The 23,002-nt window shown below is 35.0% G+C and overlaps 2 protein-coding genes across 2 annotated transcripts; one reads left to right on the top strand and one right to left on the bottom strand.

Annotated features, from left to right (window-relative positions):
* Positions 1-15,277: 15,277 nt before the first annotated feature.
* Positions 15,278-16,309, top strand: LOC129925116 (FMRFamide peptide receptor frpr-18-like). The gene has a single exon (XM_056023484.1). It carries the CDS (start codon positions 15,278-15,280, stop codon positions 16,307-16,309), a length of 1,032 nt encoding a protein of 343 aa, XP_055879459.1.
* A 3,565-nt stretch (positions 16,310-19,874) lies between these two features.
* LOC106079476 (thyrotropin-releasing hormone receptor-like) lies at positions 19,875-20,903 on the bottom strand. The gene has a single exon (XM_013240644.2). The coding sequence runs from the start codon at positions 20,901-20,903 to the stop codon at positions 19,875-19,877; it is 1,029 nt and encodes a 342-aa protein (XP_013096098.2).
* Positions 20,904-23,002: the final 2,099 nt, after the last annotated feature.

Here is a 23,002-nt window from a genome sequence, read left to right as displayed (position 1 = left end):
GACTGACAATTCTGTACAGAAATAATACGCATAGACTACACATGTACAAATGTGATAAATTAGAAATCTAAATTAAACTGTGTTTTTTTTTTTTTTTACTTAATAATGTATTTTGAATTTAAAATAATTATTGAAGCATTTATTTTTTCTTCAATGAAATACCAGCAACATTTCTCTTTCTATGCTTTCCCTATTGGGATACCCCAGTGAGATTATGTTTAATTGTTGTGTTTACCTATTTTAAGAAAATACTTGCAATTAAACCTAACTGTACATCTTGCCTTACTATCAGCGATCCACTGTTCAGGTTGACAAAAATAAAAAAATAAATGGATAAATATTTCTGTGATTTACCAGAAAATTAATGTTATTTCTTTTAAAGAATTATAAGGACTGACATTTTAAATTTTATGATAAAAGGAACATTTCGACATCTTTAATTCATACTTACATATAAATCATACAATTTTGACATTTTAAACTAGATCTTTATTTCTAAATTTCGAGTTCGCCTCCCTAAGAATAGCATATTATTATACATATAAACAATTGGAATACTTTTTTTTTGTGGGGACAAGAAAGCTGTGTGTTTAGTTAAGATCAGACAAATAATAACTTGTCTCTAACGTAAACAAAATGAATTATACAAATAATAGCTAGGTAAAACTAGCTAAAACACAAACGTATATTATCATCAGATGAGTCGATAGTTTCAATTATAATAATCGCGTGAATTACGGAAAAGCAAAGACTAAAGTTTTGTATTAAAGGTAGGTCTCTTAGACGCTAAATATGAATTGAAAACCTTTTCTTATATGTAAGGAGAAAAGGATATTTTGGTTTAGAATTAAAAGCATTTTACGATTCACATCGAAATTTGTCTTATCTCCATGCACCCTTAACCCCCGAAAAATAATAGCCTGTGGGATATTATTTATTGCATTACCGAAAGATACCACACTTGTACAGGTATGCTTATTTTTAGAAAGGTATTTTAGTTTTTGAATATCATACAATGTTAAGAAAAACCAGGCAAATACAAACACACAAATTAAAAAGAAACAAGCCATATATCTAAATACTGATGTATTTACGTTGTTTCGGTATCAAACAGTAATTTAAATAAATGACTATAAAATTAACTATCTTGTTACTTTTCTTTATAGATTCATGTTTTGCCAGAAACAAGTTTCAATGGATCCAAGCATGGGAAGTAGAGGAAATAACGTGTAACAAATGTGTACCAGAGAGACATAAGTGATATATACTTTGTTAGAAATAATTTAATAGTATCATGAAAGCCGACCAAGACTAGAACATTAAATGTACTTTCGTTGTTTGTTTTTTTTTAATTGTACCATTTGAAAAGTTATTTTAACAAATAGAAAATAGAAAATATAACAATTGAAAATATAATTTCATTTATATGTCCAGATGTTTGACGAAATACAACAAAATGTATTAACTTCACATTAAATAGAATGTAAATAGAATATAGCCAGGTGACAGCTGCTATTATTATGACTAATATTATAATTATAATTATAACTAATATTCATTCTCTAGAACTGCCACGACCGAGCTCGTTTAGAGAGAAAGAAATTTTATTGTGGTCTCCCTTTAACAGTGTCCACTGAGAAATGTTATAGTGCTGTGGCAGATCTACAGCTGTACCGCCCTCTGACAGGCAACGAGAATCTTCTTAGGAATGTTAAGGGCGTTGAAAGTGTCTGTGACGTTAGTTGTCATTATCCCCTCAGTAGATATAACAACAGGATATATTGTTATTTTTGACAACTTTCATAAACAATTAATCTCCAAGATTAGGTTACATTATTATCTTTACTATTCCGTTTTGGTTTGCCTTATATTATGGGATAGTGGTACGGTGATGTCAATGATTGTAGCTGATTTTTCTTTTTCTTACAATTATTATTATTTTTTGGGGATGTTTCCCAAAGAGTATAACGAGTAGACCCTAAACACTCAGCTAATTTTGATTTCTTTGATACAGAAAAACACGATTTCCATTTCCGTTTTTACTGTACATGATAAACTGTATTTCATTTTAAATTAGGTTTCATGCCTCCTTATTACTTTATTGTCGTCGAACGCAAAATTTTTAAAATAGTAATACTTTGTTCAAAATACAAAGAACTAATGAAAATAATTTTTTTTTTACATTCTCAATGGCATTGGACGTCGATTTCTATTTTAAAACAAAATCAGGAACATTTTTAACCAAAACAAACTTTTTCTTAAGTTTCTGTGAGAAAATGTAATGTAAAATAAGTTATTTTCAATAATCGTTTCTAGTAAATTACTTTCTTATTTTAAAATCCTGAACAACCTATTGTCGATATTAAAAAAAAATTGACATAAATTTGTTTTAAGATGAAAATACGGAACAATTTGATATCGATAATTAAACTATAGTTACGTATTGTCCAATAATATGAGTGTAATATATATACATATATATATATATATATATATATATATATATATATATATATATATATATATATATATATATATTAGGCGATTTCAAACAATCATTTGACAATTATTATTTTTTTTATAAAACAATATACGGAACAACTTAATAGTTAATGAAATATAAGTGTTTACTTTAAAAAACCGGAACAACATATGATGGATCATATGTTTTGCAACGTATAAGCACGGAAGTGTAATATAAGTTAGAAGAGCAAGCAAAATTTCGTTGGAATTGATTTGTTTTTCACAAAAAAGATACGGAACAATAAATAATAGATACTTTAAGCTATTGCGATGTTTTGGCAGGAACATTAAAGGTTAAATAAGATTTTCATTATCTTTTATTTTGGTTTTTTATATTAATCTGACAAACAGACCAACGAACAGACAAAACGCACAAAAAAAAGAGGCTTTTATCCTGATGGGGGCACTAAATTAATAATAAATAAAATATGATTATTAAAAAAATTTGAAGGAACTAGTTTAGTATCATGCATTGCAGCGGCCGTCACGCTACTGCACATAATTCGCTGCATAAAAAGTCCATTAAAACAAATAACCTGATATTTACATTAAAAAGAGCTTTCATAGCCTTTTTAAACAAACATAAATGTTTTTTTTAATTTTAGCAGCTAGCTGACTAGAAAAAAAACAGTTAACTAATATTTACATTTGTTGTGAACATATCTTGTACATTTTATAAATATATTTGACTTAGTTTTTGAGATCTGAGTGTGACAGACTCTCATACTGACATTTTGTACAAACCAAAGAGGGGCTATTCCCATTACGGGGGCCGCTAAAATGAGTCATGACTTCAAAATATTAACATTAGCATAGCACAGGGGTGGGCAACCTTTTTGTATCGAGGGCCGCATTAAAAAAGTTTGGGAATGGCGGGCCGCATATATGTATATTATCTTAGAAAGATACGCTAGCTAAGTGTGTAGAATGTCTTTTAATTCATATTTACACTGTTACCCCTGTGACTGCTTTCAAATTACAGTCAGTCAACATTGACCAGTGATTATACTTGTTTAGTTTCCACAAAAAAAATGTTGCTCTCTGAATGAAACAATAATATATGTTCCGGAAGTTGAATGTCGGGGCGAGCGAAACCTGCCCTTGTGGAGCATCACCAGAGAATGCTGACCATGTCCTTCAATTGTGCATACTAAATCAAGAGACCCGAAAAAGAGTCTCCAAAGACTATTCGGAGAACTGCCTGATCCGGAAACCACTGTGCGGTTTATCTCAGATATAGAATTACTCATCTGAACCCTCCAACATGTAAAATGAGAACGAAGAAGAACTGATGTATGTGTACCCAAATACTGTTAACAGAAGCAAAGTTTTTTCAAGTGTGGAAATACCGCTTCTGGCACCCATAAGACTCCCGTGGTAATACTGACTGGAACTTCTCTTTGCTTGGAGTTATGTCCTCTGTAGCTGAATCAGATTCTGCGATAAATGGTAAGCTGATGGGATTGAGGACTGGTTCTTGACGTCTTAAAAATTGCTTTTATAAATTGCACAATTAAGGAATCTTAATAAGTGTAGTACTTTTAATTATTTCACTAAAAATAGTTTCACCTTTCAGAAAAGAAAAATGACAAAATCTATTTTCTTTTGCTTGCCTGTGGAAATGGCAAGGCCTTGTTTGAAAAGATTTAACATGCATTTATATTTCATATGTATACAACCTATTGCAATTGTAATTATGAAAAACATGAAATCTGTCTCCCACTCTTCATTAGAAATATTGGTAACAAAGTCACAGTCAATGTCCTTCAAGTAACAAAACAATTTCTTCCTTGAGATTTTATAACTCATTTGTTTTGCCCGTGCTAAGCTAGCGGATACATTTAATTATTTTGTTCATAACTCGGAACTACCTATGGTTAACATCCCTAGCTTTACAAAGCTTGATTATTACAAAATTATGGCCATTATAATCTTGAAATTGTATGCAGGTTTGTGCAAACTTTCCTGTTTAGAGTTTATAGTTGAGATGTTTTTATTTTTTAAAAATATTTTTCTTAGTCAAAGATCGAGCTCCATCAGTAGTTACCCTTGCCATCTTGTTCCAACACTCACAGATTGTGTCTTGAATCGGGTGTATTAATGTATAGCCAATAAGCATAATCTTCGTTTACTCAAAACTTTTACAATGTTTCAATAATTTATATGGATATTATTTTTAATATTTGCATTTTTGTATGTATATACTATGGGCACACTTGATTTCTATAGGTGTCGGCGGGCCGCATAAAGCACTTAGGCATGTGGCCCGCGGGCCGTAATTTGCCCACCCCTGGCATAGCATTTGTTTTTAGCCACTATACAGAAATTTGTGAAATTATATTTTCAATACCTCATTTTTAATGAAATATGATTTTAAAAAAGTAAACAGATTTACAGACATGCAAAATAAACACAATATTGACCAATAACGGAGATTAACTGTTGGCATAAAATAGATTTTTTTTTTTAAATTAGTAGGTCAGAATGCATACTAAATGTCACCTATTAGCGTGTTCGCATTGCATTGTTAAAGTGGAAAGAAGGGAGTGGTATGGTGAGAATGAATGTTAGTTTGATATTTTGGTGTGATTGTTATATCCCCTTGTTATGAATGCGAAGTGTTGCACGTGTTGTGAACTGAAGGATTAAGTCTTCGTTGAATGTGCCAGAGCTTGTGTTAAGTTAGTAAGGTCTTGCTCCCGGTCCAGGAAGGTTGGACGTTTACTTCCTGAACTGGCGTTTGTGTATTTATATATTAATATTTATTGAAAGTTGATCGACTAGTGATTATGAATTAATATTTATTTGAGAGTTGATTTCATTATGTGCTTATTGAATATTAAAGTATTATTCGTATTTCAATGGATATCTATAGTTGGAGTTTCAGTGTATCTAGTAGTAATTGTTCTTATGTGAGTAAATAAGCAAGTATTAATAAGTGTAATTGAGTATTCATACCCCTAACGAGCCAAGTTAAGAAACACAACAACACAAGAGACAAGCATATATATATATATATATATATATATTTGACCCCCTGACAGAAAGAACTCTTGACTAAGGACTAAGAAGCGTTCTAGCTCAGACTGTGACTTATGGATCTACTGTAAGAACTAAAGAAAAGTGTATGTCATCAAGGTGTTAACTACAAAATAAGAACTTCAACTTCACTCTGAGGACATGTGTGCATTGCAGTAAGTTATAGTAGCTATGCATTATTTTGGTATCAATCATTACGGATAAAACTCTAGTTATAAGTTATTTAATTTAATTTGTGTGTGTGTGACAAAAATGCTATTTATGATAGTGCTTGTTGTTTCTTTGATCATCATCATCATCATCAAACTCCATTTGAGTGAGGGTTTGAGAGGCCCTCTCTTGCAAAAGCTCTGGACAGAAACCCTGCAGTCTTGCGTAGTGCATACACGTCACCATACAGATCGAGAATTTTTGGTTTCCCAGACCTGTCAAGAAGGAGATCAAGTCTGGGGTAGTCAAACTGAATATGAGGCATGGTTTCATCTTCTTCCCCCCAGCGGGAGCAGCGTGCATCGAAAATTGGCCATAGCCGTGAGAAATATGAGATAACAGGACAGTGGCATGCCCTCACTGTGCTATAATAGCTTGCGCATGCTTGCACCTCGGGGAAGTGCGGTCAGGGCGCCTCATGCGCTCCCAGACTCCACGGGCTTTTTGGGACTTGTCCCAGCACTCAAACTATGTTTTCATTTCTGTTTTTTGTATTATAGCCAGGGCTTGATGAAAGCTTACAGCCTGATCAGTGGGTGGAATTTGCCCTTCCTGGTGGGCCAAAGAGTCTGCAATTGTGTTGCCAGTCACACCTATGTGACTCGGTACCCACTGCATTATTACAGGGGTGCCATAGCGTTGTTTAATGTTATGTAAATCCATGATGACAAGAGCATGATGAAAACTTACAGCCTGTTCAGTGGGTGAAATTTGCCCTTCCTGATTGGCAAACGAGTCTGCAATAGTGTTTCCAGTCACACATATGTGACTCGGTGTTACAAGGTGGATTAAGATTTGGCCATTTTGGGTGTCTAGGGTGTTTTATGATTTGAGAACCCACACTTTGCACATATAATCTAAAGGCACAGCGTTAAAATGCAGGCAACAAATACTATATTTAGATGTAAAATTATGTACAGTTTATTATACAAGAGAAATAATTACAAGGTGAAATGCTGTACAGTAGCTAAGATGGGATATAGCGTATTTACATGTATAAGTCTATCATCATTAGATTCGAGAACCAAGTGGTCTGAGTGTCATTAGGCTGGTTCCTTAGCTTTAGATCCGGTGCTGGACTGATGAGACGGGTGTGGCTGGTACTGACGCTGTCTGCTGGTGGGCTGGCGTAGTCGATCCAGGCTCCGGGTGCAGTTCAACGATGTATAGCTGCAGAGCTCAGCTGCGGCTACCATTTAGTCAAGCCAGTGACGGAGTCTGTGGCTAGTGTTGTTGCTTGGACACTTATGAAGATATGAAGATAAGTAACACTGGTATCTGCAGATCTGGTGCCAACAAATCTGGTATCAGCTTTAGTTTGATACGACTTCAGGCGGAAGTTGCCTGTAAATAAAAGCTGCAACGACGTGATGCATACATCGGTTTAGCCATAATGATACCACTAGAGAGTAGATGCCTTTCGGTGAATGATGTAGGGAAACTATAAACTAGCTTCATAAATAGTAAAGGGAGCTAACAAATGAATATTGCATTCCAGCAAGGGGGGATAACAATAATAATGGAAAATCCCATAAAGGGAAATAACAAGTAGTAATAAGTAAAAATGTAATATGAGTAATGTACACCAGTCACTGTGAGATCATTACGTACATTGCTTAGACAAATGAGATGTAAGAGGAAGGGGAGATCAAGGACTGATACTCGCCCAGGCTCTCACATAAGCAAACATAGAGCATAAGTAAATACATACTTAGTAATAAGACATGTTTACATAAATGTTATGATAATTCCCTGCCAAGGAATTGATCAATAATAACACTCTAAGGGCTCGTGCTGAGCGATAATTTATCAGTGATAAATTAATAATAATAGTGTTACAAATGACCAGTGACAGGAAGAGGTTAACGTGTGACTCCGACGAGATAACACAGCAGCGGGTGTTCCCTGGAATGTACATGTATAAACAGAGACAGGATGTGACGTGTCCTTACATGTTATTCCAAAAGGTACTAGCAATGTCCAGTGACAGATAGAGGTCACAACTTGTGACCCCGGCAAGATGACACTGCAGCCGATGTTTTCTGGAATCTACATGTATAAACAAAGACAGGATGTGACGTTTCCTCACGTGTTATTCCAGAGGATACTAGCCGTGTTTGTGCAACGTTGGACAAGCAATTAGGGACTCTATATAAGCCAGAGAGTTAATGTGAAAGTCAGTCGTATGGAGTCGTGAGTGAGTCGTCGGTACTGTTGTCTACTGTGCGAGACAGTAGAAGAGAGATGTGTACGACTCGATGCAAGTTAACTAGGGTAGAGTTAACTGGAGTGGACTACTGTCGTTAAGTCTATACAGCGAACTACAGTGGACTTGAGCCGTTACAGTCGATACAGTCGATGTAAGACGTGTACGGCTCTGATTCGGTAGACTTGAGTACGACTTGGTTCAGCTTTGGGAGACCTGGAGCGACACTGGGAAGTGTGTCGTTGGTCTGTTCTGTGGAATACGGCTCGAGGAAAGTTGAGAAGAGATGAATTGCAACGAAGTGAAGAGATGAATTGCAACGAAGTATAGCTAACTGTAAACTGACAGATATTGTACAGTCTTCTACGCTACATGTTACAGTAACGAGTTGTTAGAGTTAATAGTCATTAAAGTTATATGAAACTGAAAGTTTAGTCGTCAAGTTCTTTGCTGTGTTTTTATTTGTGTGCCAACTAATACATCTAGCCAGAAGATTATGAAATACGTAACAATTGGTGTCAGAAGTGGGATCTTTCTGGCTAGAATGTATTCCACCAAACTTCTTATTGAACTTGACATGAAAGAACTTAGACAAGAGCTTTGAGAAAGAGGTCTACAGCTTAACGGAAATAAGGAAACGCTAACAGCACGTCTCAGACAAGCCCTGTTGGAGGAAGATGAGAATCCGGACACTTGCCAATTTGAAATCAAACCTAATACGATGGAGCTCCTGAGAACTTTGCAATACAAAATGAACTCGGTGAATGAGAGCATTAAGGAGATAGAATCAGAAATCAACACCCGATTTTCTTCATTTAACCATTTGATCAAAGCCATGAATGAGAATGAACAAATAGTTACCAAGCCCAACAAGACAGAAGAACAAACAAATACGATAAAAGATCAAACTAGAATCATGATTAACGAGCTGCTGAACACCCAACATTATCAGATTGAGTCGACAGATAAAAGAGCTACACCACTGATGAACAACGAACAATTGTCCAACCAAGGATGTGGCGAAACAGACAATTACGATAAAGATGCTGGTGATGGCTGTGCTGTCTGTGACTGTGATAGCAAACCAAACGAATGTGGCCCACAAGAAATGAAAAGAGACGATAGCTGTTACTATTGCATTTTTTTTTTCACTTTTTGTTTTCAAAATTAATTATGCAAAAGTTTTTTTTTTTTTTTTTTAAATAAAAATACACCACTTTAAAAAATTCTATGGTCTGCACGAGACGACCTCACTTTAAAAATGCATACGCCATAGTCTATTTACCCTTATCAGTTATCTTGGGTTCACTGGAGGATCCAGAATTTTGGAGTGGGGGGGGGCGATTTTTTCCAAACCCTTACCCTAGCGCCCAGTAAACCCTAGACCTAAGCATAAACGCGAGTACAGATATATATATATATATATATATATATATATATATATATATATATATATATATATATATATATATATATATATATATATATATATATATATATATATATATATATATATATATATATAATGTTTCTCAACATTTGGCGAAAACAAAAAGAGAAAAAAAACAGCCTTGTTTAGGTCATTCTCTTGATAGCTAGGGGATCTGAAGTAGAGCTGTAAACTTCCCTAAGGCGGGTCCAGGGCGAAGCCCCGACGCCAAAAACGTTTTCTTGCATTCTTCACAGCAGAAACGCATTCTCCTGACATGTACAGCTCATTATTCATCCTATTTAAAAAGGACATTTTGAAAATGTTTTACTTGAAAAATATTCTAATATGAATTACAGGCCCTTAATACATTGCAAATACAATCGATTTTTTACTTGAAAAGATAAGATACCCAACAAACTATAGTTTCTCCATAAAAATGGGACCGCCCCTCCCCCCCCCCCCACCTCACCGAATCGGCTAAGATATCAGAAGTAAAGCGATATAATATAAACATTATATGGTAATTCAACTAATTTTGATCACAAACTATGATTTCTAAATAAAAGTAGGACCGCCCCCCCCCCACTCAAAGGGCTTAGGTGGGAAGGGCAGTAGATGTATTCGCTCCACCTCCCCACACCACACCCATTTGGCTAACAGGGAAACGACATAATATAAAGATAGGTTAAAATATCAATAACAAGTTTTAATTATATAGATATTTAATTGATTCTGTTAACAAGCTGTGATTTCTACAAATAAATTGGCGCCCCCTCCCCACTTGAAGTTTATGGTGGGAGCGGCGGGATTGATGTCATCGCCACCTCCCCATCAGACCAAATCGGCCAACATACTAGAGGGGGGGGGCGAAATAATCTAAAAATAGGTTGAAATATAAATAATTACTATACATTATTAACATAACTAATAAATTCGTATACAAATTGTTTGATTTCTTAAAAAAAATTCGTCCTCCCCCCCCCCAATAAAGTGGAGGGGGTCGGCCGAGTGGGGGGGGCGATCACCCCTATCCCCCCGACCCTGGTTCCGCTAGTGCTTGTATTTAAAAAGACAATTTTTAGTTTAAATAGGCAGTGTGACGAAGTTGAAACTTTTTTCTTTTGACGTCATTTGTAATGTTTTTATTAACTAAAATGCTACAAGAGCTCGTACGCCAATGTCTTTTACACATCGTCCACTTTTTCGTATTAAAAAAATAAAACCCGAAACCCGAACCTGGCAGCGCCAGAGAATGACTACTCGTTCATTTCTAATATAATAATGATAATAATAATAACAACAGTAACAATAATAATAATAATTACAGTTAAATATTTCGGCTTTGTTATGACATAGAAGTAAAAGTGAAAATATATAAAAATCAAATGTAAGAATTATTTTCGTATCTCTGGATTTAGTTAAACAGACTATTAAAGATGAATCAATTACTGTTCTGTTAAGATTGACAAGTCTGTAGTCACGTAAGCTTACACCAATTTCACGTTCTATTTCAATCTCTTTAAATAATGCACATTGGTTAATACATCTACCCACACTGCATAAGTATAAGGTAATAAATTAAACTGTGTTTTTTTACTTAATAATGTATTTTAATTTAGTATTTTTACTGAAGCATTTTTTTTTCTAAAATGAAAGACCGGCAACATTTTTCTTTATATGCTTTTCCTATGAGGGTACCCCAGTAAGATTACGTTTAATTGTTGTATTTACCTTTTATATGTTAAGACTTACAATTAACTCTAATTGTATGTCATGCCCTACAATCAGCAATCCACAGTTCCGGTTGACAGAAAAAGATATTAAAATTTGATACATTTTTCTGTGATTTACCAGGAAATTAATGTTATTTCTTTTAAAGAGTTCTGCGTGATGACATTGTAAATTTCATGATAAATTGAATATTGCGACATCTTTAACTCATACTTACACATATAATTTTGCCATTTGACACTAGATCTTTATTTCTAAATTTCGAGTTAGACTCCCTAAGAATAACAAATTATTATACATTAAAAGAAATTTAATACTTTTTTTGTTTTTGTGGGGATACTAAAGCTGTGTGTTTAGTTAAGATCAGACAGGTAATAAATAGCTACTGACGTAACGAAAACTAATTAGACAAATAATAGCTAGGTAAAACTATGAGCAATAGAAAACAGACGTGTATTATCATCAGATGAGTCGATAGTTTCAACTCTGATAATGACATACATTAATGTAAAGCAAAGATTAAAGTTATGCTTTAAATGTAAGTCTCTTAAACGCTAAATATGAATTGAAAAGCTTTTTTCTCGTATGTAAAAAGAAAAGCTTATTTTGGTTTAGAATTAAAAGCATTATATGATTCTTATCTTAAGTTATGATAAACCATATTTCTCCCTCCTCCCCCCCCCCCCCCCACCAAAAAAAAGGCATTCATAGTATTATTGTACTATGTAAAAATAACACTAAGCTTATTTTGAGACAGTTTTTTTTTGCCTTTGAAACTGTTAAAATAAAATAAGAAAAATCATGCAAATATAAAAAATAATTAAAAATGAAACAAGCCATTTACCTCAATACTAATTTATTTACCTTTTTCAACATCAAAGAAAGTAATTAATTATCACTACTAAATTAACTAATTGGTTCATTGTTTTTTACCGATTCATGTTTTGATACAAAAAAGTCTCACGCAAATTCAAGAAACGGAAGTGGGAGAAATAACGTGAACAAAGTTTGTACCAGACAGACAGAGTTGATATCTACCTTGTTACAAGAATTTAATATTATTATTAGAACCAACAAAGACAAATTGGATACATTGAATTTACTTTTTCGTTAGTTTTTTTATTTTAAACTGTACCATTAGCAAAGTTTTTTTTTAAATAGAAATAATAGAAAAAAAAAATCATCCATTATTGCTAATGTTTGATACCAACAAAATATATTATTTACACTTTAAATAGAATCTAACAAGGTGATAGCTGCTATTGTTATTATGTTAGAAAAGAACGAGTATTCATTCTCTGGCGAAGCCAGGGTCGAGTTACGTTAAAAGGAAACAAAATTCATCGTAGTCCCTTTATCAGTTTCCATCGAGAAATTTTCTGGTGATGTGGCAGGTCTGCAGAAGTACCGCCCTCTGACAGGCAACGAGAATGTTTCTAGGAATGCCATGGGCCTTGAACGTATCTGTGAGGTCAGTTGTTATTATCCCCTCGGTTGATATAACAATGGGGTATATTGTTATTATTATTATTATTATTATTATTATTATTTTGACAAAAGCAAACCAATATTCATTCTCTGGCACTGTCAGATTCGAGTTTCATTAGAGAGAAAAAAATTTGTAGTCCCTTTAACAGTGTTTACTGTATCTGGTGATGTGGCAGGTCTGCAGCAGTACCGCTCTCTTACAGGCAATAAAATCTTCTTAGGGATGTTAAGGGCCATGAAGGTGTCCGTGACGTCGGTTTTCAATATCTCCTCAGTTGATATAGCATTAGGATATATTGTTATTTTAGACAAGTTTCATAACCGCTATATCTCCAAGCTTAAGTTCCCATATTTTCTTTGTTTTTCCATTTCGGCTTTTCTTATATTATGAGATAGTGGTACGGCGAGGTCAGTGATTGTAGCGGGTTTTCTTTTTATTATTATTATTATGATAATTATTATGTTATATAGTTTTGGTTGTTTCCCAAATGGTATAACAAGAATTATACACATAAACACTCAGCTATTTATAAATATTTTAATTTCTGTAAGAAAGAAAAACGAGATTTCCATTTGTCTTTTACTTCCCGAAATACAGTATTTCATTTCAAATTAGTTTTCATACCTACTTAGTTCTATGTAGTCGTATCTAGTTATTTTTTTAAATATTAATACTTTGTTCGAATAACAAAAAGCTGACTAAACTGATTTTCTATCTTTGTAAGTCTGGCTAAAACGCATATTCTTTTATTGTGGATTAGGTGATGTGGGAATATGAAAGACAGTGTGATTCAATTATCTATTGCAATCATATTTTGCAATAAGTTAAGATTTAATTGCATAAATATTCAATCGTAATTGGATTAATTAGAAAGATGAGTCATTACTTCAAAACACTAACATTAGCATGGTATATATATATATATATATATATATATATATATATATATATATATATATATATATATATATATATATATATATATATATAGGCACAATACAGAAATTCGTGAAGCAAATGTTCAATACCTCTTTTTTAATGAAATTTGAACAAAAAGTGAACAGATTTACAGACATACAACATAAATACATTATTGGCCCATAAGTAAGATTAACTGTGGGCAAAATATTCATGATTTTTTTTTTTAATTTGTAGCCCGGAATGCATCCTAAATGTCACATATATTAGCGTGTTCATATTGGTGTTGTGAAAAGATAATGGACGTGTCACAAAGAAGCGATCTGACAAAGACCGTTTCTTATGGATCTACTGAAAGGACAAAATGTCATCAAGGTGTTCACTACAAAATAAGAGCTTCAATTTCACTCTCAGATCTAGTATTGTTATAGTAACTATGCATACTTTTGGTATCAATTGTTACCAAATACAACACAAGTCATATGACATTTGTTTTTTATTTTTTGTGTGACGAGAATGCTATGTATGATAGTGCTAGTTGTTTCTTTGACCAGAGAGTGGCCAGAGACTGTCTTTACCCTCTATGTTTATAGCACAGAAACATTAAGTCTACCGTTCCATTTATTAATTTTTATTCTTGTTTTCATATTTGCACTTTAATTAAGTTTCCCATATTTGTCTTCGCTGTTTTTAAGATATTAAATACTTTGAAAGTCATGTTAGAAAAAAATCTTTTTTTTCTTTACCTCTATTTTTTTAAATAGTTTTTCTTTTTAGGCACTTTTTTTTTCTTTGGCTTCATTTTTTTTTGTTTTTGTTCTTTAGCTCTATTTTTTTTTGGGTGGTGGGTGGCTTTTTTGCATCTATTTTGTCGTTTTTGGTCACGCCCCGCGGCAGAGTACATACCCCTACGACAGAGGTCTTATGTGTGTGACTTCTATTTATATCTATTGTTATGTGACCTCATTCATACTTACTGTATCGTTATTGACTCCGTTTCGTTAGGTCTTTAGTCGTATTAAAGGCAATATATACCTGAGACGCTTGACATTGGGAGAATTGTATAGTGGAGGAAGTAAATGCATTACGACTTCTGGCTATAGCAACATAACGGTTCTCAAGTAGTTTTTGACAACCAGCCCCGCTTCTGGCGTTCACGTGTAGCTCAGATATTGGGTTTTCCAAAACTTTAATCATCAAAAGAAGATGGAGATGAGAAGCAACTGACGCCCTAACCAGTAAGCATCATGCTTCATTATAAAACTTAACAAGCGTAAACACACACAAAATTGTTGCTCATTTGGCTTAAGACATTTTCCAAAAAATCTGGTCAATACCGCAACATTATCTATATTGCAATTTTTATCAAAGCGTACAAGAAGGTGTTTATACAGACTGCGTATTATAACAGATTTGGTTTCAAAACAATCTTCAATCAACTCATTAAATTCAATTTTCTCATGTAATTAACTGGATTAAACGAAAATGCTATTATAGTAACTTGGACAGTGCCTGTTATGTGTTCACCTCTGGTTAAGAAGGTGAAAGGCAAGAGAAACATCTGGATTGAATGAGGAAGTAAGAATGACTAAATTCACTTTAAGTCAGTAGCGGTCGTCATTGGGACTAGAGAAGATACAGATAGTTGCTCTCTGTACTTAATGCCAGACACACTGAGAACCTTAAAAGTTATACTTAATTATACTGTTTTGAAGTTGTTTACATTATAATGGCTCAAACATATCTCAATTCATCCTTTCCGCTGACCACAATAACACCGCAAGCAAAGCAAGATTGGTTGACCACCGTACTGGATATGTTCTTCAACTGTGTCCTTCTTCACTGTCTCAGTGTTTCCGGAGTTCTGGTCAACATCATTAACATCGTAATTCTGTCCAAGTACGGCCTGCGCGAGACGACTTCACTTCTGCTGTTTTCTTTGTCTGTCAGCGACCTGTTTTGTTCCTTGCTTCAGCCAATCCGAAGACTTCATTGCATCGTGGCCCAGTTTGACTCCCAACTGGCCAACAACATGAGGTCATTTACTGTCGTGTATTTCTTCCCAATGCCAGACATATTCGTCTCCATAAGTATCTTACACACGACGGTCATTGCTGTTGAGAGACTTGTGGCGGTGTGCGCCCCGTTGAGGGTGTCCAGGATATTCACGCCTCGGCGCGTTAAGTGGCTGCTGCTCTTTATTTATATGTACGTGATTGTACTCATGGCGCCCACGCTGTTTCTGTTTGACTTCTTCTGGACACTTGACCCCAGCACGAACAGGACCAATGGAGACTTCGCACTCACTCAGTTCTACAAGAGCAGTTACGACAGCATGAATCAGTACATGAATATGGGACTGACCAACCTGTTGGTCACTTTTACCCTCGGAGTGACCATTGTTTGCTCCACTGTCATTGGATACAAGATAACAGTAGGTCGCAAGAGCACCTTTGTCCAGCTGTCGTCCAGTGTTTCCAAGGAGGTCAAAGACATGAAAGTCATCAAGATGCTGCTGACCGTGTGTGTGGTCAACGCATGCGTCTCCTTACCAACGGTGACAATCAACCTGTTCCTTCTCTATTCCAATACACTTATTCAATCCTCTGGCAAGCTGTACTATCTACTGCGTAGCTTCACCATAGTCCTGTACCAGTTAAACGCTTCTATCAACTTCATCATCTACATTTCTATGAGCTCAAAATTTGCATCGACTTTAAATAAACTTTGTCATTGTAAAAATAAGGGTTACAACAATTAAAAGTTCTCTTAACAATCGGATATAGGGCAGACAAGAAACTGAATCAAAAGAATAATTGCAATTTTTAGTCCTTATAAAAAGAGTGAAGAGTTATCTTTCTGTCAACTTAGCCTCTTATTATTCTGTATGTTTTTTTTTTTTGAAGTAACGATTAGTTTAGTACGTTACTTAGTCAGTATATCACATGTTTTTGTGTATATATTTATGTAGCTAAATAAAAACAATTTTGTTGATTATACTTTCTACTGGGCGGCGAGATGGCTGAGCGATACAACACTTGGCTACCAAATCCATCTGTTTGCGGATTTTTCTCTAAGACGCCCACTTATCTGAGTAGCCCAGCTTGATAGGCTCTATCTAGGAGCCTTCTTGTGCGATAGCTCCAAAGATTTCTTCTATCTTTGTTTTGTGTATAGTTGGTGCTACCCAATGAAGGGTAACCCTGATTTTTTCATCCTCCAAGGTAGAGACTTCTTGAGGTCCTTCTCAGTCCCGAATGATTTATCTAGTATACGGGTTCTTACTCGGGTGGATGTTGGGACCAAGAACCAGACAAGTTAGAGACTTCTAACTTGAGGTCCTTCTCAGTCCCGAATGATTTCCCTAGTATACGGGTTCTCACTCGGGTGGATGTTGGGACCTAGAACCAGACAAGTTAGAGACTTCTACCTTGAAGTCCTTCTCAGTCCCGATGATTTTCCTAGTATACGGGTTCTCACTCTTGTGGATGTTGGGACCAAGAACAAGACAAATTAGAGACTTCTACCTTGAGGTCCTTCTCAGTCCCGATGATTTTCCTAGTATACGGGTTCTCACTCTTGTGGATGTTGGGACCAAGAACAAGACAAATTAGAGACTTCTACCTTTAAGTCCTTCTCAGTCCCGATGATTTTCCTAGTATACGGGTTCTCACTCTTGTGGATGTTGGGACCAAGAACAAGACAAATTAGAGACTTCTACCTTTAAGTCCTTCTCAGTCCCGATGATTTTCCTAGTATACGGGTTCTCACTCTTGTGGATGTTGGGACCAAGAACAAGACAAATTAGAGACTTCTACCTTTAAGTCCTTCTCAGTCCCGATGATTTTCCTAGTATACGGGTTCTCACTCTTGTGGATGTTGGGACCAAGAACCAGACAAAGGGGTTTTAGAAACGGTAGAGAGAACCCACTTCCTCCAGTGTTAGTTTTAGGCACTCTATTATCCTCAACATAGTGGCCTTAACGAATGTATGGCGTGCCAGTTTTAGAAGCAAGGTACCTGGGAATGGATAAGTCCATCCTCAAGGTCCTTTTTTTCAATGAAAAATGTCTTACCTGACATTTTAAGTAAGATTTATTACAAGTAAAGAGAGAAAGAAAGAACAAGAACGATAACCACACTACGAGGAAATACAATTTTCACAATAGCCTACTTTACAGCACAACACACGATGGTGAGGTGGTGTTTATTTTTTTAAAATGTTGATTCTATATTTTTGAGTAAGTAAAAGTAATTTCTTCTGCTATAAGAGTGTTGCTGAAAAGAACTCTTCCATGATTATCAGGATGTAGCCAAGTTTCTGTTCCTGCAATTATGTCTGGTTTCTCACATTCTAATAAGATTTCTAAGTCTGTTGTGTTATTTCCAATGGTTTGAAAAATTATGTCTAAGGTTTTATGGTACTTTAGTGTTACTGCATTAGTAGGTTTATTTAATGAGGGTTTTATTCGTTTTAGGAGATTTAACAGGAGTGGATCTGGCTAGTGGTTAGTGATTTTGATTTGGGATGGTGTTTAGGATGTTGTATGGGTTAGAAGTGTCTGAATCAAAGGAATCAAACAGTCCTGACGTAAACTTAGGTAACCCACACGGTACACAGTGCCACGATGCGTCTTTATTGCCTAAGGCATAATACTCAGGTGTATTCATAAGGACACATGATGCGTGGTACCATTCGTCACAGGTGTCACATTGAATGGCTTTCTGTTTCATGGTGCATACTTTTTTACAGATGTTACATATATCTTAAGATCTAGTCTCCTGGGTTTGATTCTACATCTCCTGCTATTAAAAGTGATTAGTAAATTTTTGGCTGTTTCTATTTAAGAATTTCCATTTGTGATGGGTAATTTTCTTTAGTGTAATGGATGTTTATGTTTATGATTATCTTTGAAGTTGCATTGATCTATAGTGTGATGGTTCATAATGACTGTTTCTTTTTTGAGTTTAGTGTTGACTGAGATATATATAGATCTGTGTTCAATTATTGTATATTTAGTTAATATCAGAATAAATAGCCTGATCAATTTCATGATGGCTGTTGTTCGGTTTTAGTTTTTAAAAGCTCAGTCTAAATCTAGTCTGTGAAGAAGGCAAAGAGCTATCTATATATCTAAATATAATAATAAAAAAAATAATAACAAGGTTACAAAAGACAGTTTGTGTGGAAACACAAACTCAAAATCGGCCCCCGAAGTGATCCACCCAGGCAGGCTTCAATATTTTCAGAAAGAACATCCGAATGAAATTATAACAATGACAAATGAGAGATAAGAATGGAGAAAGAAGGTTAACAGATCTTGTGTAGTGCCCCAACAGTCCAGCAGATCAAAGGATAGGTGAAAATGAGTGTTAAGTTAGATGTGAACCTTGCCTAACTAGTTCCCCTTATAGACCTTGTGGTCTATAGGACAGATGATGTAAAGTTCATCTGTTTTTTTGTGGCCTACGGTTAACGAGGGTGTCATGTAGCCAGCACAACGACCAACCGCCTTTACTTTTCCCCAACTAATGTCGGGTACCCATTAGAGCTGAGTGGACTCAGAGGCGCCCAAAGATTCTAAAGTTGAAAATCCCAGTCTTCGAACCAGGGACCCCCGGTTCGGAAGCCAAGCGCTTTACCGCTCAGCCACAGCACCTCCCCTGGCCTAACTGATGTCTTATAATTGATCTAATTGTTTTGAAAAGGCACAATGTCTTGGTTCAAACCACTGCGTATATTGCAATGGAAAATACATCAGGAAAATGACGTTTACAAAATTACTATTCGTTTTAAATTAGGTATAACTTATAATGCATACTAATTACCTTTTTCTCTTTAAAAAACTGCTTGCATAACTGATTTTAAAAATTAGAGTTTTCGCTTTCAGAAAAAAAAAAAAGTAGCCATTGCATCAGAACTTTGAATGGTCTAAAACATTGTGATGTTGGATTTTCAATATCTTCTAGTTTACGAGATCTAAACGGGACAGACGGACAGACATTTCACACAAAACTAATAGCGTCTTTTCCGCTTTCGGCGGCCGCTAATAGAGATGATAATAATATAAAAAATGATAATAACAATATATAATATCCAAAATGAAATGCTCCTATAGTTTGTGCATTACTCGAAGCAAAGCATTATAACTTTTTAAAACCGAAGTTAAAACTTTAAAAAAAAATAATCAAAATCACTCAAAAAGAAAACGGCTAAATTAACAAATTTTGGTTTTCGATTTAGACAGAAACAAAAAAAAGATTCATTGTTGGTTTCTTTGTTAGCCAAATGTTCCAAGTAGGTAAGTGAATTGTATTGCTGTTTCTTATCTTGTTTGATTCCAACAATGGCAAAGTTGGTTGAGTGTTGATGTAAATTTGGAGCTCATGAATATGTAGATGAAGAAGTTGACGCTAACCTTCAGCTGGCAGACAACTAGAAAGAAGCCACGTAAAAGTAAGTAAAGTTTCCCTGACGATTGAATGAACGTGTTTGAATAGTAAATAAACAGGTCTATTGCCACTGTAGGGAAAGAAACGCAACAGTTGACCACACAGACGGTCAGCAGCATTTTGATAACTTTCACATCCTTGACCTTCTTAGACACACAGGGAGTCAGCTGAGACAATGTAGTCTTGCGCCTTACAGTAATCTTGTATCCAATGACGATGGAGCAGACGATGGTCACTCCCAAGTTAGAGGTGCTCAACAGATGGGGCAGCCCTAAATACAAATACTGGTTCAATCTGTCCAAATTAATTTTGTAAAACTTACTCAGAACCAGCACTGCAATGGTCTTGTTTGTGTTGTGGTCAACTGTCCAAGATACTTCAACCAAAAACAGTGTCGGCGCCATGAGTGCAATCACGTAGAGGTAGACAAAGAACAGCAACCACTTGACGCGGTATGTCGTAAAAATCCACGACATCTTCAAGGGAAAGCACACCGCGACAAATCTCTCCACAGCTATGAGAGTCGTGTGCAAAATGCTTGTGCAGAGGAAGATGTCTGGCAATGAAAATAAGTAAACGGCGGTAAAGGATTGAATGCTGATGGCCAGAAACGGATCAAACCGAGACACAATGCAATGCAGTCTTCTTATCGGCTGTAGCAGAGAACAAAATAGGTCACTCAGGGAAAAAGAAAACAGAATCAGGGATGTCGTCTCGTGCAGGCCATACTTGGTCAAGATCAGGATGTTCAAGAGGTTGGTCACTACGCCGGAAACGTTAAGCAAATGAAACAGGCCGCAAGTAAAGACAATGTCCAGTATATTGATCACGGTATCTTGAAGTTCTTCCGGTGAAATAGTGGACAGCTGATAAGAAGTGTTTTGAACATATGTTGGCGCCATTCTAGCTGTAGAACTATTTAGTTTTAGACTCGATTTAAAGCAACTCATTAGACTGTAGACTTGATCTATTCAAACTAAACATGTAAACCAAAATATTTTAGAAATAATATTTAAAATCTCTATGAAGACACATAAAACAATTAGGATATTATAAAAATACTTTTAACTTTGAATTCTTTTTTCATTTATATACGATTATCCCATAAAACTGTCGACTAAAAGTAAAATTTAAAGTTCGCAATTAACTTGACTAATAATTAATACTCGCTAGATTATATTCACTAAAGAAGCCGAAAGGACACTGTATTTTAGCCCTGAAACATGAACAGCATTTGCTTGCTGGTTAACTTCAATATCAAAGATTGTTTTTGAAATATTTATGGTATAGAAACTATTGGTACCATTTATCTTGGTATAAATAGTTTAGCTTCTTTTGTTTAAAGTTAGTATGATCTAGAAGAAATACTAGACTTGATGTAGCTCTCAACATGATGCTTTAAGGGTATAATACCATCTTAGTTAATGACTTGGTTAAGACAAGGGGCATTACTCACATAGACCAAGGAAGGCATAACTTTTGTACATTGTACTTCTGTATATCTTATCTTATATAATACCGGCGTTACTTCACAAAAGGAGATGATTACTATACCAGCGAATCAAAAGATTCCAAATGTGTTTGTCATTTACATTGAAATAAAATTCAAGATATAGTTTTGTCTTGTTTGATATCGGTCCCAGTGATTTGTATCCTGTGCGACTTTTGTGAAAGTATTGTGTTGTCTTTCTAATTGTGTTGACTAACTGCTACTCTCAGAAGATAAACTTTCATTAAAAACTCGTAGCACGCTTTGATTTGGCATCTCCAATCTACGTATCTCAGTAGAGCAAGTTAATAGGGACCACTTTTTAAAACTGTTCTGTGATTTAAGAAAAATACTGAAACTTCAGTTGGACTTCTTGCCTTGTCATTATGACAGTTGGGATCAATACTGAAACGTGAGCATTTAAATTGATCGACAATTTTCTGTTTTTACTTTTATAAGCTATTTGTATATTTATATCCCCCTAAGCCTCTCGGGTCACAGATAATAATGATGATGAAGCCGCCCTCAACAGAAAATGACAATTTTATTATATGTTTTAAAACATATTTAAGTTTTTAGTTCTGGGAGGTGCAGAAGCTCATTATATGTTTTTTGCTTGGGCGAATAATAGTCATTTATAAATGTCAAGAAACAAGCCGAAATAATTTAAGGCTAAACTATTTTGGTCTATTTAATTAAAAAGTAATGTTTGAAGTATAATATATATATAAGGTGAGGGGCATCAATCTAAGGAGAAACTTTCTCAGCAAAAAGAGCACAACTTACATACATAAAACAAATTACTGTATTTGAATTATTGACTACAAATTTCATTATTTTGCTTCTTTGTAAATCTCCCATGTTCTTTCTTTATTGAAAGGTAAGCTGTGGAACAGCTTGAGTCAAAATGACTAGATTTGTTTAAATTCTTTCAAGGAAACGCACTTTTACACGCCCACTTTCTTCTGGGGCATTGGTTACATGTTGTTACTTCATTGCTGAGTACTCTGGTTTCATCTAGATCTAGGGTTTATAAATATAGACCTTAGAGGCATCTAGATCTAGAGTTTATACATATAGGCCTTAGAGGCATCTAGATCTAGAGTTTATAAATATAGACCTTAGAGGCATCTAGATCTAGAGTTTATACATATAGGCCTTAGAGGCGTCTAGATCTAGAGTTTATAAATATAGGCCTTAGAGGCGTCTAGATCTAGAGTTTATAATTATAGGCCTTAGAGGCGTCTAGATCAAGAGTTTATAATTATAGGCCTTAGAGGCGTCTAGATCAAGAGTTTATAAATATAGGCCTTAGAGGCGTCTAGATCTAGAGTTTATAATTATAGGCCTTAGAGGAGTCTAGATATAGAGTTTATAAATATAAGCCTTAGAGGCGTCTAGATCTAGAGTTTATAAATATAGGCCTTAGAGGCATCTAGATCTAGAGTTTATAAATATAGGCCTTAGAGGCATCTAGATCTAGAGTTTATAAATATAGGCCTTAGAGGCATC

The sequence above is a fragment of the Biomphalaria glabrata genome, chromosome 3, assembly GCF_947242115.1.
Source record: "Biomphalaria glabrata chromosome 3, xgBioGlab47.1, whole genome shotgun sequence".
NCBI lineage: Eukaryota > Metazoa > Mollusca > Gastropoda > Planorbidae > Biomphalaria > Biomphalaria glabrata.
The sequence above is the reverse complement of the archived record's forward strand: the minus strand, read 5'-3'. Positions and strand labels throughout refer to the sequence as shown.